Source organism: Lagopus muta, chromosome 1 (genome assembly GCF_023343835.1).
Source record: "Lagopus muta isolate bLagMut1 chromosome 1, bLagMut1 primary, whole genome shotgun sequence".
Taxonomy (NCBI): Eukaryota; Metazoa; Chordata; class Aves; order Galliformes; family Phasianidae; genus Lagopus; species Lagopus muta.
In genome coordinates this window covers 106,260,901-106,278,459 of record NC_064433.1, presented here as the reverse complement: position 1 = coordinate 106,278,459, position 17,559 = coordinate 106,260,901, and the positions used below count along the sequence as shown (strand labels likewise).

The window sequence follows — 17,559 nt, the reverse complement described above, 5'->3', positions numbered from 1 at the left end:
TTGCTGACAACTTTCAGAGCCTGCACACATTATGAAATGCAGTGTGCTGAGTCGTACGTGTAACTGTAACGGAGACAACTCCAGCCCTTTTGTATTTATTTACAAGCTCTTTATGTTTTCCTTAAGACTGTAATTCCTTTCGGCGTAATGCAGTTAGGCATTACGCTGAGCACTGACCTTCCTCTCTCCTCCCCCGCCCGGTTCCCGCCGAGGCGGGCAGCACCACAACGGCTGCGCACGGGAAAGCCCGCCCAGGCCGCGCCGAGCCCGACCGTTAGGGCCGCTCCCCGTGCCAGGAAGCGGGGGAGGGGCGGGGAGGGAAGCAGAATCACGAGCTGAGGGATGACGCTACGGAGCCCCGGATGTTGGCGGCGCCAGCTGCCTCAAGCGCCGCGGGCGGAAGCCAGTGACGGGAGTGGGTTTCCTCCCGCAGGGGCCGCTCCCGTCCCGTCAGGGCGCGATGGGCACGGCGCTGGACATCAAGATCAAGCGGGCCAACAAGGTGTACCGCTGCGGGGTGAGTGCTGATGTTTGTACCTGATGGAGAGTAATAACCTCTTAGATACGGTCTTTAGGCAAGAGCAGTTCTACTTTGCTTTTTCCTCTGATTGAATTCTTCTTCTTCTTCTTTTTTTTTTTTTTTTTTTTTTTTTCTCTGACCGATTTCTTAATAATTTTACACTAATGTAGTTGTTGTATGTGGTAAAGTGATTCTGTGTAGTCTAACTTTTGCAGCTACTTGAAAAATGCTGTGACTTTTGCAGTCTTTTTTTTTCATTCCCTTTGAGAGCAGTTGGCTTCATTCCTTTACAGCCACCTGAAAAGAGGACGTGCTGACGTGGGGTTGGCCTCTTCTGCCATGTAACAACAATAGGACGAGAGGGAATGGCCTCAAGTTGTACCAGGGAGGTTTTGGTTGGGTATTAGGAAGAATTTCTCCTCAGCAAGAGCAGTGATGCAGTGGCACAGGCTGCCCAGGGAGGTGGTGCAGTCACCGTCCCTGGAGGTGTTCAGGAGCCGTGTGGATGTGGCACTGAGGGACGTGGGCATGGAGGGGGTGGGCTGCACTCAGTGATCTTAGTGATCTTTTCTAACCTTAATGGTTCTGTGATAGCAGTTTGTCTCATACAGTATCTAACCATGTTTCGGCTTACTGAATGCTTCTAATGCTGGGAAACTGCTTTAAACAGTTTTGAATGGAAGGTTATGGAACATCTGCTCTGCAGTTGTCGAATCATTGAGACAGCAGCATCCATAAAGCTGAGCTGTCATTCTGTGAACAACACATCCCTTTGGGTGTGATGTTTTGGTGGTAAATGCTCTTCTCTGTTTCTCACCTTCTCATTATTTTGCTGATGCATGTTATTTTATTGCTGTGTTTCTTTTTAGTTTCCCTGCTGGGCTTGCTTTTGTATCATACCAAACAGGACTGATCTTAGTACAAGAAAAGGGATATTTCTTCTATCTTCAAGCTGAAATTAAGTAAGATTCTTACCATTAGTAGATCTGTGTGGTATGTTTACTGTCACTCAAACTCCATGTGAGGAGGTTTATAGTTTTAGTTCATTAATGAGGTCTGGAATTCTGAGATTTGAATGATGTGAAACAGCAGTGAGCTGTGTGTTAGGAGTACAGTATGAATTTTTGATGGTAATTTCGTAGGCATTGGAAGGCATTACAAATCTCTCCTGAATTAGGCATGGAACACGTGCAGCTTTAGGGTGGTTGTTTTTTTTTTTAGAAATGTACTGATTGTTGTATGCTTTGCTGACATCAGCTATGCTGATAATACCTTCAGTCTAGGACAACTTTCATCTCAAAAAATGCTTTCATCAATGCTACTCGGAAATGAGGGGATTCCTGTAGTGAAAACCATAGCTCATCCCAGTATAGATGTCTTGCTACTTATATGAAGGCAGTGGAGATACTGGGGCTTGAATCGATCTTTTGTTTTCCAAGCTCATTTAAAACTGCATTTGGATATGTAAGAAGATGGTAACAGAATCACAGTTTGTAGGCATTAGAAGGGACCTCTGGAGAGTATCAAATCCAGTGATGTTCAAATTGTACAGTGGCTAGGCCTATTAGAAGATAATAGCACAAAGTTTTTGAAATCGTAATTTGCCTGAAACCATGATTATTACAGCATAACTTCACAGTGCAACTCTCTTTCACAGCCATTTGGTGTCTGCTGCCTTTCTTGCAGTGATGGTGTTGCTTGGTGAGCTGGAGGAGGGCAATGGCTAGAATTTGGACGGAGTGACTCTTAAATATATATAAGAATAAAATCTGTTGAATCAGATATCCCTTTTTTGTTTTCTTATAAATGGCTTCTCAAATAGAGTGTAACACAGTGTGTGTAACAATCAGTATCAGAATGGACTTGTGCTGGATGTGTAGGAAAAGGTGACAGCGAGATGCCCTAACTTTCAGTTCTACGAAGTTTATGAGATAGCTCTGATTAAAGCATGAAAACATTTGTGTAGGTAAATACTTTTGCACAATTAAGCAGATGGATAGTTAAGGAACCATTAATGTTCCTGGTGCTTGTTTTTGTGCACATCATAAAATTGTTTGGTGAGTTTTTTTGGTGTTGTTTTTTTTTTTTTTTTTTAGCGGACTGCTTTAAGGACAGTCTGCTTGCACTCCTAAGTAGGTATGAAATATTTGCTCTGAGAGCTGATATGTAGTATTCTGGTGTGTTTAATTTAATACATGCCTCTTGGTGATTTTATAACTTCTGAGGGTCATTTTGACTTTAACACCCATCTAAATGGTGTAGGCTTGTAATAGTGTAGTTACCTTTTCTATCATCTTCTCACTATATGGAAACTGTTGAATCACAGCCTGAACTTCTGATTGATCACCTGAGGCGAGCAATGAGTCAGCCCTGGGAGCACAATTTAGATGAAGGTAATTCACCTTTGCTGTTGGAAGGGGTGGAGCCTGGCTGCACCTCTCCTAGACCCATTTAAGAGCTGGCTACCAGTGGGGAAGGATCTCTTTTTGGAGATCACTCCTTTGGAGTTTCATAGCAAGCCCAGGACAAGGGTAAGCACTCTTATTTATTCTGTTTTTGATATAATAACTGCTTAACCAAACTCTCTTGTTTATTTCATAATTATAACATCTGTATATTCATTGATTATATACCTCACGTTGGTTATGATTTCAACACTAAGCCTTTGAAAGTATGTGACTTTCAAAGCAAGTCTGTAAGTTTTCCCTGATTTCACGCAATCAGTGAAGTCATGCTTAATGAGATCTCTTTCTTATTTTAAGAAGCAGTGGGTGGCCTATAGAATGGAGACTGCACAGAGTGGAACAGCTCCAAGAGAGCAGGAAACTGGACAAAACAGATAAAGTTGTGTGGATGAAGAGAAGCCTGAGGAATCTCAGCTTGTGCTTCTAGGTCCTCATAGACCAAAGAAGTGGCAATGGCTGCTGATTCTTCCATTTGAGCTCCAGTTTTCTGTTCTGTGACAATGCGTGAGATCTTTCTCATCTCTGGATCTGTTGAGCTTATGCCATTCAGCATCTCAGTCTCCTGAAAGAATTTGCTGTATTTCTGTGTTACCTCCAAGAGGGAAGCGGTGAGGGGAAACAGATATGAGAGAGACCCATATTTAACAAGTTCAGAGGTTCTCGCAGTAGTAAATTCCATGTTAATGAAGGCCCTGAGGGTGTGAGAGTTTACATAAAAAAACTTCTAGAGGGAGGTGCTTAAAGATAAATGTTTGTGAACTTTAATGTTATTGCACAACTCTTTTCTATTCTTGTTAGGCGAAAATATTGTTCAAAGTATATAGGAGAAGGCTGGTGAGAGAAGAATGTGTGTGTCTGAAATAAATGGCTGGCCAGGAAAATTAATAACATCTGAGTAACTTCTCATTTTTTGCTTTTTATAAGGTTAGAGTGGTATGTGTGGTTTTCTGTAGGCTTTCTCCATAAGGCCAAGACCTCTACATTTCTCCTTAGTGCTGAAATAGCCGTATGGTTCAATCTTCAAATTACTGTTCCCTGCTGTCTTGGATTAGGTCAGGTTACTTTTCATCCTGGTACAGTGACCTTGGTTATATTAAATCCAGTTGAGTCTGAGCATTTTTCATCATTACAAAACAGTCTTTCTTGCCAAGTTGAAATCTCTTCTCCTGTTTATTTATTTATTTAATTTTTTCTTATTCAAGGCAGTATCTTGGCAATAACTGTTATTTTTAATTCTTCTTTTCTTCTATGTGAATTGTTATTTTTTTTTTTTTTTAACTGGGAGAAAGCAGACATAACATTTATAAAATGGTTGTGCATGGCAACAAATTGCTGCTTTAGAAACGAAAAACTTGCTGTGGTAATTGGTGAGCCGTTTCTATGTTCATTGTTTATGATCATCAGAAACTGGAGAAAATAAGCAAACAAAGACCTTTATTTTTTTCCAGAGTTCAATTTGAATAAGCTTGGTTGAAACAAGTGCCTTAAACTGGAGGTGAAGAACAGCGCATTCACCATTTCTTGGAGCAAAAAGAGTAATAGGATTGTTAGGGGGCAAGAGAGAAGTGATTGGGGATTTAAGAACAAAAAGAAAATAGATCTTAATGGCCAGTTTTGTTATACCAAAATAAGGCTTACTGCAGCAACTAGGAACAGAAGATCAGTGTTCAGGAGACTTCCCCCTTTTCCCCCTCCTCTCCTTCCCCCCCCCCCCCCTTTTTTTTTTTTTTTTTTTTTTTTTTTTAATTGAAGAGAAAATTTCAAGCCATTGAGGCTAATTTAACAAACTTTGGAATGCTGGAAGAATGAGAGGGGACAGGCACAGCTAATGATGTGTTTTATTTAGCAAACCTAACAGGATGACTGGAATATCTGTGGTAGTTAGCTCAAAATGGATAATTAAAAGAATTGCAGGCTGAAAAGGCTGAAAAATGCAGCATACAAAGAAGAATGCCTTGATTAATGTCAGCAAAAGGCTTTTAATGACAAGTGTCTCCAAAATATACTTAAGCTAGAATTTGCCTACACAGAAGCTTTTTATTGTTTCTGACAAAGCAAACTGCTTAGTAATACTGAACATTGAGGTTGAATGTCTGATGTCCTTTTAGTTGGATATATCAGGGTTTTCCTATTAAATGCAGTACCTTTCTGTGTAAAGAAGCAGAAGAATGTGAAGTTAAGATCTGTTGGTGGATCAGTTGGGTAGAATAATACATGTTGCAGAAAATGACGAAGAACATTTAGTAAACAGGACTTAAGTGAACTTAATAAGAAGTCTAAAACTGCCAAATTCATGCCCTTAGTCCTGAAATTAAAGGTTTGTGATGTGGAAAGAGGAACCCCAAGAGCAACTAAAGCATTTTGTTGGTAACCAACTGACCATGGACTCCCATTTTGCCAAACCAGTGACAAGCTTAATTCATAAAACTTGGAGCTATGAGATATGGTTTAGTGGCTTGTGGTAGCAAGGGTAATGGGTGGATGGTTGGACTAGATGATATTGTAGGTCCTTTCTAATCTTGTGATTCTGTGCTTCTATAAAGATGTAGTTAAAATAAACTGGAGCTGGGTAATTGGTAAGCATTTCTGTATGTACTGGCATTCAATATGGTGTCTTCTGTTGCTGTCAACACTTGAAAATGCGTGGTGGCAGATTTCAGGTGGTCCTGAAAGCTTGCCTTATGGTTTGTTTGATTGATTTTGGTGGTGGTGTTTATTCAAAAGTACCTCTCATTTGAAAATAAAATAGGCTGATATTTCTTATCAGCAAATATTCTTATCTGTCAAATGACTGGCTCCAGTCTGAAAGTACATCATATCTAGCTGGAAGCTTTTTGTAGTGCCTTATTCAAGCAAGAAGACCTGACTGTAAGCAGTCAGGTTGGAATTGGTGTGTGTTTTAACACTAGAAGTAATTCTCAGCAAATAATTAATGTGCTTTGATCCTTTGAATCTTTACATCATGTTTAAAGAATCCGATTGGCTGCCTGGTTTAGTCAGAAGTTGCAGCTTGTCTTAGGAGTTTAGAGATGAGGTTCTGTGATCTGTGTTACGCGCTATTGCTTCTTCCTGAACAAAGATCAGCCCTAATTGTCCTCAGCCAAACACAGATAGCTCTGCTCAACGACTGTGGAAATAAGGGATGATGAGGTTGAATTAGGTGAAGCAGATGTTCGTTGTAGTTGTGACTTTTCTGTCAGTTACATGTGCCTGTTTGAGAGGTGAGGAACTGACAGTAGAAGAATAAAAAACTTATTTGGGGATTGTTAACTTGGAGCAGTTTTCTCACAAGAATGTTTTGTTCCAGTGTAGCATGTGCTGCTCTGTCAGCTTCACGGGATGCGATGTCCTTTCTGTGGGTAGTTACTCTCCTTAGGAGAACGATTCTTTGTAAAAGAGCATTAGCATTATTCCATTTTGTGAAGTTTTGTCATCGTGTGGGAAAGCCTTGAGGAGTTCCTGGAAAGTGTGAAGGTAGAAAGCGAGCAAAAGCAACTGATGATAAGTTACTCCACTGTAATAAGTGGGGCTTCATTTCACTGGTGACTTTCTCTATGCCTTTGTAGAATCCTTAAGGTTGGAAAAGACAACTGAGATCCCCCAGTCCAAATAGTCAGCCCACGTCCCTCAGTGCCACATCCACACGGCTCCTGAACACCTCCAGGGACGGTGACTGCACCACCTCCCTGGGCAGCCTGTGCCACTGCATCACTGCTCTTGCTGAGAAGAAATGTTTCCTAATACCCAACCTATACCTCCCCTGGTGCAACTTGAGGCCATTCCCTGTCATAATTACTTGGGAGAAGAGGCTGACTCCATTTCACTACAACCTCCTTTCAGATAGTTGTAGAGAATGGTAGGGTATTAAAGATAAATGAATACCTTTTGATACAAATTGAAGACAGTACTAATTAGTCTGGTGATGCCAAATAACTTTTTCAAATGTTATGTTTTCTTTTGCAAAACTAAGAAGCTTTCTCATAAGTGGTGTGCTGACTGTAAGTATTTTACCATCTTGATATGTTTATGTTCTTTTGATTTGTACCTCTTGGAACGACAAGTGTACTGAAAGTTTTGTGTTTAGGAAGAACATGAAAAAGTACAAAGTAGCTCTTCTTAAGAGAAGGAATAGTAGATTTTCGCACCCATTGTAAAATGGAGATAGAACCTGATGGCATATAAACAGTTCAGATAAAAATTAAAGCATCTCTTTTGTGATGCTACTCTCTCTCCTGACTAGTGACTTCTTTAAGTTGCTTGTTTAAAAAGTGACTTCAAGGTTTTTCTTTTAATCTCCTTTTATTTCTTAGGAGATACTTATTGTTTAAAGAAAGTAATCACATTTAATTTTAATCCATTCTTCTCCCTTCTGCCCTAAATGCATACAACCTTCTTGTGTGAAGCTGTGTAGGTGATAGCTAATAGGTTGTTGCTATATGATAGAAGTCTGTTCTCATTTACTGAAGCACTTCATACATTCAGGGCTGTCCTTGCTTCTTATAGTTTAGCAGTATTCACTTTTCAAAGCAATAACCTAATTGCTGGTACTAATTAAAGCCTGTTTGCAAAGCAGTACAGTATTTAGGTCAGCTTTTCTTCACTGTCCTTTTGTGCTTGTGCCTTCTGTTCCTGGAGTTTCCCAGTTGCTGCAGGTCCTCTTCTCGGATTTGTAGCATGGCAGCCTTCATTGTGATGCTTGATGCTCTGCTTTAAACTGCCTGACCCATTTTCTATATTGTTATGCTGTACCACTAGTGAAGACAAAAGGCTGGCAGCATTCAAGTGTACAGAGCTAGACTGGTTCTAACTGGTCGAGCGTGGAGTGGGCAGTCTGAGTTACTGTTTGAATCTGTGGTTTGGTGTGGAGGCTCAGAGCTTTACTATCAATCAGGAGAGAGTTAGTCCTAAGAAATCTCCAAGTTCTCAAATCACTTGCTGCTGTTTCCAGACGTTTGAGTGTTTGGTGTGCAATACTGGATTGAAGTGGACTCTCTATTGTAGGAAATGGGAAGGATAAATGATGGGGTATGTAAAATGAAATGTGTCTTGCTGTCCTGCAGTCAGTTCTTTTTCAGTGTTCAACCTTCTAAATTAGTAAGTAAAAGCTGCCATGTTCTTGAGCAGATACATTCTTAGTGGGATAAGTGACCTGTCTCTTGGTTCACACATCTTACCCTTAGATTCAGATACACTTTGAAACTGTTTCTCACATAGTGGGGCATAGGTTTGTGTAGCAGAACATCTGTGGGGTGGTGGGGTTTTTGTTTTTTGTTGCTGGCTTTTGTTTTTATTAATTAATTTGCTCTGTACAGCTCTTCGGATTAACCTGATCATCAGCACAGGCATCTCTTTCACAGCTATGCTCTCTCTCCCATTCCTTGTGATTGACCATCCTGCTTTTGGTATTTAAATTTTTCCTGAGATTTGGAAATGAAACTTAACTGTTACCAACTGAACTGATGGCTGCTTATGAGGATGTTTTTCATTTGCCAGGAGAGGGAAACCTCAAAGTGTTGGAACGCAATTGAAACTTGGAATAAGTACTTTCAATAAGTACTTCTGTGAGAAGGAGAATGTTTTTAAAGAAAACAAACTGGAGTCTGTTCCTCACATTATTTTGTTATCAGTATTTGTCTCTTCTAACAGGGTTAGACTGTACTTTGGGAACAGCTTTGTTGAGTTGTTGGAAAATGGAGTAGCATGTTGTCTGAGTAACAGCATTACCAGGAATTGCTTTAAACAATTGTTTAGATGTTGTCTTTTCTCTTACTAGGAAATTCTTTCTGGCGTCGTGGTCATAACAAGTAAGGACACAATCCAGCACCAAGGCATCTCATTGACGATGGAAGGATCTGTAAATCTGCAGCTTAGTGCCAAAAGTGTGGGTGTGTTTGAAGCTTTCTACAATTCTGTCAAGGTAAGAACCTGTGCAGGTTGATATCTTCAGCATGAAGCTTTTCTCAATTTTCTTAGATTTTTCTTTATTGGCTCTCAGGAAGTTACAGTACTTCATGGTATGCGAATGATACAAAGCAGAGAAATGCTTAACGTTCTTTCACCATTTTGGAGTGTTTTCTTTAGGGCAGAAATGCAGTAACATAAATACTAGGGTTACTGGAGGATGCATTGGAGACTCATTCTACGGTGACAGAGTTTAATTGGACTTCTGTCCAGGTCAGTTGTTACACTAACAGTTTCTGCAGAGGCCGTTGAGGTTGTTTGCTGCTGAGTACCGTAAAGGTTCCTCAGTGCAGTATGACACTGCAGTCCAGCAGCTTGAACACAGAATCCTGGAAGGCCTCTCTACTGCTCTCCAGGTTTGGAAGTGTGAAGTCTGGAATCTAGCAGGACAAATTATCTTGGGCTGCACACAAATGTGGCTCTATTGATTGAGGGCAAGGTTGCCTATGTCTAGAGTCAGTGTAGCTGTATTTGTGGAACAGTTTGCCAAAGTGTAGGGTCTTTTAAAGTCTTAATTTGTATCATAGTTACTTTGTTTGCAGCATGAGTAATCTGTCTGTGATTGATTGAAAAACAGAAAAGCAGAAGAAGCAATAGAATTTTCTTGTTCCAGCCTGCTAGAGGAAAAATAGAAGTAAAACTGTAGAGAAGTGTAACCTTCAAGCAAAGCTGCAGTGATCATATTTCTTTATAGTTATCTTGTATCCTTTTCCTAGTGTACCCAGCATTCATTGATTAGCTTCCTTCTAATTGAGTAATAAACACTTTATTATGAACTGGAGGAAAAAAAAGTTCCCTTTATGATGTTCCCTACTTAGATGGGCTGAGATCATTTAATCTTTTCATCCAGCACTGCTTCTGCTGCTTTGTTTCTGTTCATTCGGGTTGATTCAATTTATTAGATTAGTAGATCAGGACAGGGCAAGTTTATTTCTGATATGAGTTTAATTGATTTGAATTATCTTACTGATAGGTCAGATGAATGTCTAGTTTAGCACAAAAGAAAGTAATGCTACATGGAGGAGCAAGTTAGGCTGCTTCTTTTAGCACGAGTGAACAGTGAGCTTAGTTCAGTCATTCTTCTTTCTCATGTTAAAAACGCAGGTTGGAATAAACCTAAATAGAGGAGGTTTAGCTTTATCTCATTAAATGTCAGCACAACGATCACTCTTTCAGTTCTTGCAACTGTGACAAATATGTGTAAGTAATGGAACAGTAAGATAATGAGGGATTGCATCTCTTATTAGATAGACACTGAAGCAACTTAAACTGCTTGCAAGAAACTGGAATCTTGAATGAAAATAAGATGCCAGTAGTAATGCTGTGCTGGATTTTCAGTCTACTTCCCTATTGGGCACTTTTGCTCTGTCCTGCTGCTTTTGCTCTGTTCCATTTGTGTGCATATTTCATGATTATCAGGCTTTCCCAGTCCAATGACAAATTGTAGCTAACCATAATTTCAGAAATAAATCAAAAAGAAACCTTATAAGAAGAGAAACCTTTAGGGTGAGAAGTGATGGATGAGCAGGCAGCAGGGTGGTGGGGAAGGGCTGCCTGCTGAACTGGCACATGTACTTGTTGATTTCTGCAGCTCATACTACAGGTCATTTGGAAAATGGCACTTTGCTTTCCCAGGTGCTTGAGACTTTGCTGTTCAGTTCTCTAAATGCACGTAGTTGTTACTTTGCTACAACCATTAAATAGATCATACATCATTTTTCCCAATTAAACATTGTTAATATTTCCTTGTAAGACTGGAGAACTGCGTATGAGGAAAAAATAATCTGAATTTTTTGGTGAATTCTTGAAGCCTGTTAGACTTCAGTGATATTGTTGGTTCATTTGACATGATGTAACTGTCACTGTAGTTCAAACTGAACTTTCGTATTTATTTTTGCAGCCTATTCAAATTATTAACAGCACTATTGAAATGGTAAAACCAGGGAAGCTTCCCAGTGGCAAGACAGAAATTCCTTTTGAATTTCCACTGCATGTGAAGGGCAACAAAGTTCTATATGAGACGTATCATGGTGTCTTTGTTAATATTCAGGTAAGGGAGTCCTACCTGTAAAGAAAATCTGAGCTTTTGTTACCTGTCATATATCTTCTTCCATGGAAACAGAGGACAAAGTTTTCTGTCATAGTATCTTTAAGTATATATTTTTTTGTCAGTTTGAAGGATAAGCAGGAACTTAAAGGTCCTTCTCTTTAAACAAAAACATGGTGAGAAGCAGTACAGAAATCACTCCTAGCTGGATGTCCTTTGGGTGCTCAAGCCATACAAGAGTGTTACTGTGTCAGTGAATTAGTCCCTTGATCTCACTGGCTGTTATGTAACATGTGAGACCATTTGAAAATGGGATGGGCCTGTAAGCACAAAATAGCTTTCATTTGGGGCATCTGAAATCATATACCTTGTATCTCCTTCCCTTCCCACTGTATCATTGGTATATGCATTGCCTACTAATCTGCTGTAAGCAGTGCCTTAAATATTAAAATCTGCATTCTGCATATACATATATACCCATACAAAGGACTGAAAGATAACAGATGGATGAAATCTTAAGCTCTTCAATAAGTCTTTCTTCTTTCTCTTTGTCATCCCATTCTTGCCAGTATACTCTGCGGTGTGATATGCGACGTTCTCTGCTGGCAAAAGACCTAACCAAGACTTGTGAATTCATTGTTCACTCAGTGGTAAGTGCAGTTTGTATTAACTACACAGTGGGGGGAGGCTGGCTGTGTGTGTGCTATGTTGGATCTGATTTGGTTTATTTTATTTTTCATTTTAAGTGAAGTTTGGAGGTAAGGTTAAAAGATGAAGTAAAACAATAAGTAGTTGTATCTGTGGTATGTGTGAGTAAAGGACATACATAACATAAATATCCAGAAGAGCTAACGTGTCAGTTTTTACTGATAGGAGTAAAACACCGTTGGTTTTGTTTTGCATTTAATGTAGAATTATAAATAGGATTTGCATTGCATTTATTCTGTTATTTAATTTTTAAAAGTGAAACAATGTAGTTAGAAGAACACATATTTATCTAAATGCTGTTTCAGATTATTTGAATGCTTCCTAACCAAAACTTCCAAGCACCCAAAGGCCTGCCCTAGAAAAGGCAGTTTGTTAGTTGAGAGACAGCACATAATTTCTGTCACTTAGATGCCTAATTGTGACTTAGAGCCCCAGGCCAAAATATCAAAGTTAGGACTGCATCAAATTGGAAGGAAGAAACTTGTCAGCTTAATCACCTTTATTATATAAGCCCATGGTTGGCAATATGCTAGATATCCAAGTTAACAAATAACCACGCTCTCCAGTCAGTGACATGGAGACAGTCTTCTATATCGCTGTGGGCTGAGATTTGACTGTCTCACAGTAAATGGTTTACTGCATGTTATTTGGAAGTTCCTATATCAGATTATTTTCCACATTTCAGTTTGTATTGCCTTACATACACATTCAGAGCACGTGCTGTCAGTACAGGTTGTGCAGGCCTAGCTAAATACCTCTTCTTTTTCCACACGGAACTTACTAGAACATATTGTTTTGTATCATTCCCTTGAAGTTTTTAACAGAGCAATTATAGTGTTAGACTCTTATGCTGTAATATGGTGGAAATATGCTGTTTTCATTCTGTACTACCACAGATTTAGCTAGGTGCTAAAAGGAGGTCTTCTGTTGGTAGGATTGTATTATTTTCCAAAATGTATTATACTACTTTTTATTAGTCCATCATTATATTATAAGTAAGCCACAGTTGTCAAAATAGGGAACAAATTATATTGTGCAGTTTCCTGATTTTATTTCATGTTCCTACTGTGGCACGTCTTAGAACACAAGTCAGTAAATCATGACAAATCTTCCAGTTGGGGTGAATTAATGAGGTTTTACTGAACATATAATTCTCTCTGTCAGTGCTCAATGTACCATTTCCCTTAACCTTATTCTTTGCCAGAATTTGTCATTTGTGGGAGAATACAGTCAATCTTTTTGCTATTATCTTCCATCTTGCAGCTGGGCAGCAGAAGCTGTTTTGAATTCTTAGGTAGTGAGAGTAAGTCCTAACTTAGAGTTCAAGTTAAGGCCACCGGTATAGCAGTGCTCTACCAACTCTCAGTCACATGCAATTGGATCTCTCCTGATTGATGCTGCTGTGCTGATCACTTGTTCTAAATATGTAGAATATGTAGGGAAAAGGCAGTCTGTCTCTCTCTGAGATAAGGATGGGGAGAGAGTGTGGCGAATGGTAAATTACATTTGCCTTCCTGATTCAAAGCATGGACTGCATCACAGCTGAGCTCAGGGCCCAGCCAGCCATTTACGTGAAGACTAACTTCCTGGTTTTGTGATAAGTGATCTAAAGAAGTGAACAACTACAAGAATGTGCCCCTAGAATTGTTTCTTCCAATGTGGGAAATTAACCTGGACCACATTTTGCTTATTTTACAGTTAAAGAAGCTGAGAGTCCACATCTGTTACATCAGTGCCAGATTAGATTCCCTCAACTGAGGATCTCTTTTTGATATGAGGATGGCTTAACAGGCCTGAGCTGGTCTTGAAAGGGCAGCAGAAAGAGCTCAAAGTGCTCAGAGATAGCAAGAGAAGAGGGAAGGTTCTTCAAACATATAAATAATCTTGTTCCATTACTCCAATTTACCCTGCCCAAATTTACAAAGTAATGATAATTTAAGGAAACATAAAGCATGACATACAAAATGTAATTATTTGTAAATACAGAAATGTGAATTTTTTTTTTTCTATGGCATTCAGTATGTTTCAGAAGATTGGTAGTGTTCTTTTTTTCCAGGGCATTTTGATTAGCCAAACACTTGGTTTATTTGTTTTTAAACTTAAGAATGGAGATTATGTTGTGGCTTATCGCAATGGCAAGTGCAAAATAAACAAAGTTTTGATAGTTTTGTTTCTATAATTCAGATTTGCAATATGCTGAGATCTGTTTAGACAATATCACAATATTACTTACTACCAAATGTAGGAAATTTCAAATCTTTTGTTACACAGATACATACTTCTTGTATGCAGACAATTCTGAAAATTAACAGCCAATTGTTAATTGATGTTAGTATTTAGAGTGTGTGTTTGTGTGCTGTAAATCAGTTACAGCTTAACTGTTTCATTACTGTTTAGTCACAGAAAGGGAAACTGACGCCGAGCCCAGTAGACTTCACAATTACTCCTGAAACTTTGCAGAATGTTAAAGAGGTAAGTTGTTTGGGTTTTATTTATTTACTTTTAATTTACTACTTGCATGATTCTGAACAAGAAAAGAATGAATAAATGCTTTGCTGTGCATCATTAGCTTTTTTTCTTTTTTTTTTTCCTCTCTCCTCCCTCCTGTTTTTGTTTTGTAAGGTGATGCTGCCTGTTCTCTTCTGGTACAGATGATTAGTTATGTTTGTTTTCCCTCCATCTTCTTAGAGAGCATCACTTCCAAAATTTCTCATCAGAGGCCATCTCAGTTCTACAAACTGTGTCATTACGCAGCCACTAACAGGGGAGCTGGTAGTGGAGAGTGCAGAAGCTGCAGTCAAAAGTATTGAGCTGCAGTTAGTGCGTGTGGAAACCTGTGGTAAGTTTCCCAATAGGTGGAACGTGTGTATGCTGCAGTAATTACCACTTAGATGTTCAATATGCAAGACTGTCAGAAATCATACTACTAAAAACACTGGCAAAAAATAATTCTGCATTTCGTGTGGAACAGTTGAAATATTACTTTAAATTCAGTCCCTAAGACTTAGTTTTGAAGCACTCATGTGAAAACTCACAAATCAAAGGGCAAAAGGCCATATCCCTGTTCCCTTCCCTTCTTGCTCCTACCCCCAGTGAATTCATATTTGAATTTTGGCCATTGCTTTGCTTTTCCTTCCGCTCCCTCTGAATTTCTTTTGCTTTCCCCAGGGTGTGCGGAAGGTTATGCCAGAGATGCCACAGAGATACAGAATATTCAGATTGCTGATGGGGACGTCTGCAGAGGCCTACCAGTTCCTATATACATGGTGTTTCCCAGGTTGTTCACTTGCCCTACCTTGGAAACAACAAACTTCAAAGTGGGTAAGTGGATAGGATCTTATGCTCTGTTTGCAGCTTCCATTAGAAATAAGCTGCTAGTTTCACTTCAGCTTCTGGCAGGTAATGGGATGAATCGCTGTGCGAGAAAGAACAAGGACGACTATTTCCTTGTAGAGGTTCCATGAACAGGACTGTAGTATGCTGCATTTCATATAGACTGAGAAAGCAGAGACCAAGTGCTTCCAATCAGAAATAGTTAGGATACTGTTATGCAAGTTCTAAGAGAATTACATGACCAGAATAATCAATGAGTAACTTTTTTCTGCCAAAAAAATATGGTGTTGTTCAACACCTGAATAGTAGCCCGAGAATAAAATGGAAAGATTCCTTCTTTCTATCACTGCTGAGAGCCCCTCCATCCATAGCTTTTTTTTTTTTTTTTTTTTTTTTTTTTTTTGCTTCCCATTCTCCTGCTGCATAGATGCAGAAGTGAGGCAGATTGTACCTAACTCTACTTTCTAGATCTACACAGGCCACTTCCTCCTAACTGTATCCAAACTCTACCGTCTTCATTACAAACATCTGAAATTTAGGGTAGTTCTCATTTGTTCAAATAAGTACTTCAGAAATTCTCATTGCTGCCTGCGGTTGTTTTTTTGTTTTTTGTTGTTGTTTTTTTTTTAATTTAATTCCATCACATTGAGGCTGCTAGTACAGTAGTAGCTGTTACTACAGTATAAGTCCCTACTTCCAAGATCCTTCCCACCTGAAGCTCCTGTTACTTTTCTGCTGTGTATCTTGGACAAATATGCACAGGTAGCTTTCCAACTTTCATTACTTGGTTGTCTGTTCCCCCAAAAGCATTTCTGTACCTGATGTACTGTGATTTTTATTTATTTTTTTTTTTTCCCTCCACTTCCCCTTCCCACCCCCCCAACATATTATTCTGGTTTACTTTGGCCATTTCTTACTATTAAATAAGAAATGGCTGCTGTTAACGTCATATCTACTTTTATGAATTTGAAGTCTTAATTGAAGTATGAAAGTGCCCAAAAAAGACAGCTATGTTCAGTGTAATCTCTGCCTTCCTTCATCTGGGAACTCTACTTTTCTTTATATTGTCTCCACTTAGAAGTCTTTACAGACCTGATCCTATTTCTGACCAACACAATGTAATATTTGAAAAAGTCTCAAAATCTACTCTTCATCATTTACACGTTTATAGTTTTTTGGTGTTTAACTTCACTTTCTGTAAGGCCTTAAAATCTTGTTACATTCTGACAGTGTGGGCAGGAATTTGTTCCTTAACTTTTCAACATGATTCTAAAAAAAATACGCATATGCTTTGGGATGAGGTTTCTCACACCAAAGTCCATTTTAATCTGTAGTTGTTTGATCTTCTGTGTCATCTATGTTGATCACACAGTGGTCAACAGGCAACAATTTTCAGTCACAGAGAAGCAAATCCAGAAGAAACTCAGTTTGTAAGAAGCCAAGAGTCTCAGTGGCCCAAGGTCTCAGATGCCTCTAATTTGGTTCTGTCTGGAATACCTTTTCATCCCTGTATGACTTGGCCGTAGAAACAGCTTGGGAGAGTCCTGTGGTGTGATGCAGCTGAGAGTAGAAAGTGTCTGCTCTGTTTTTACTGTTACAGTTCAGTTGAATGGATTAATTAATGGAACTCTTTCTTTTCCTGTAGAGTTTGAAGTGAACATTGTTGTCCTCCTGCATGATGATCATCTCATCACAGAGAATTTCCCACTGAAGCTCTGCAGGATGTAAATAGCCAGAGGAAGAATCACTTAAGGAGTGACTGGAGAAGGATAAAATCATTCAGAGACAAAATGAGATTTTATCTTATCTTGTTATTTGAAGTGAAAACTTATCACTTGCTTCCTCCTGATGGTGGTTCTTGGGCTCTCAGTTATCCCAAAGCCTTTGCCTGTCTTATGGTAGCCTACATGGACTAACTATCTTGAGAGCTCTGTCAAGTATCTGATTTCAGCAACCAGATTTTGTGTTTTTTTCTCAAACAAATTGTGAATGATTTTTTTTGCATATTTTCACAAGTTATAAAAATGTGAAGCAAATTTTTCTGTTTAATTCATAACATAACACTTGTTCCAAAGTCCTTCAAAGACCTCTTAAATGAAGTCAGTTCTGTTAATATGGTTTACTGTATATATATTTGAGGAGGGGACAGGACTGAATAGTGCCTGTGGAAGTATAATAAATGGTGCTACTACAACGCACAGTGTCATGAGATGAATAGTGCAAAATGACTGAATTAAGAGATGTGAAATGGGTAATGAGGTGAAATAACATAAAATGTATTTTGGTCAAATTAGGAATGAGTCTGCCTCGAAGGAGTGCTTAAAACTGAAGTTACTGCTTCACAGGTAACTTCTCCTTGGCTATTCCCTGGAATGCCCTTGCTTTACCTTTGCTGTTTGTGTAAAATAGTGCCAAGAAAGGTCAAGTTTTTAGCTTCAAACTGCACTTATTCTGGACACTTTAACATCTTTCTTCTTTACTAGACTTGTGCAGCTCAGCTCTGATGTGAAAAAGGAATGACTGAC

At 39.1% G+C, this 17,559-nt stretch overlaps 1 protein-coding gene across 3 annotated transcripts; it reads left to right on the top strand.

Moving 5' to 3' along the window:
- Positions 1 to 341: 341 nt before the first annotated feature.
- Positions 342 to 17,028, top strand: VPS26C (VPS26 endosomal protein sorting factor C). Of its 3 annotated transcripts, none has more exons than XM_048927216.1 (8): positions 342 to 517; positions 8,759 to 8,902; positions 10,847 to 10,996; positions 11,563 to 11,643; positions 14,099 to 14,173; positions 14,390 to 14,540; positions 14,870 to 15,022; positions 16,680 to 17,028. In XM_048927216.1, the coding sequence occupies exons 1-8, from the start codon at positions 461 to 463 to the stop codon at positions 16,760 to 16,762; spliced, it is 894 nt and encodes a 297-aa protein (XP_048783173.1). In that variant the 5' UTR covers positions 342 to 460; the 3' UTR covers positions 16,763 to 17,028. The 3 variants fall into 3 exon arrangements, with proteins under 3 accessions (XP_048783173.1, XP_048783172.1, XP_048783178.1); XM_048927215.1 differs by lacking the exon at positions 342 to 517 and adding an exon at positions 2,875 to 3,051; XM_048927221.1 differs by lacking the exon at positions 342 to 517 and adding an exon at positions 7,866 to 8,010.
- Positions 17,029 to 17,559: the final 531 nt, after the last annotated feature.

What these genes read in the sequence shown, in the direction of transcription:
- VPS26C (XM_048927215.1), top strand. Translation starts at nt 2,908, where the DNA reads ATGAAGGTAATTCACCTTTGCTGTTGGAAGGGGTGGAGCCTGGCTGCA. An exon ending in CTTTCTACAATTCTGTCAAG is followed by an intron (nt 8,903 to 10,846) that starts GTAAGAACCTGT and finishes TTATTTTTGCAG; the next exon opens with CCTATTCAAATTATTAACAG. An exon ending in AGTGCGTGTGGAAACCTGTG is followed by an intron (nt 14,541 to 14,869) that starts GTAAGTTTCCCA and finishes TGCTTTCCCCAG; the next exon opens with GGTGTGCGGAAGGTTATGCC.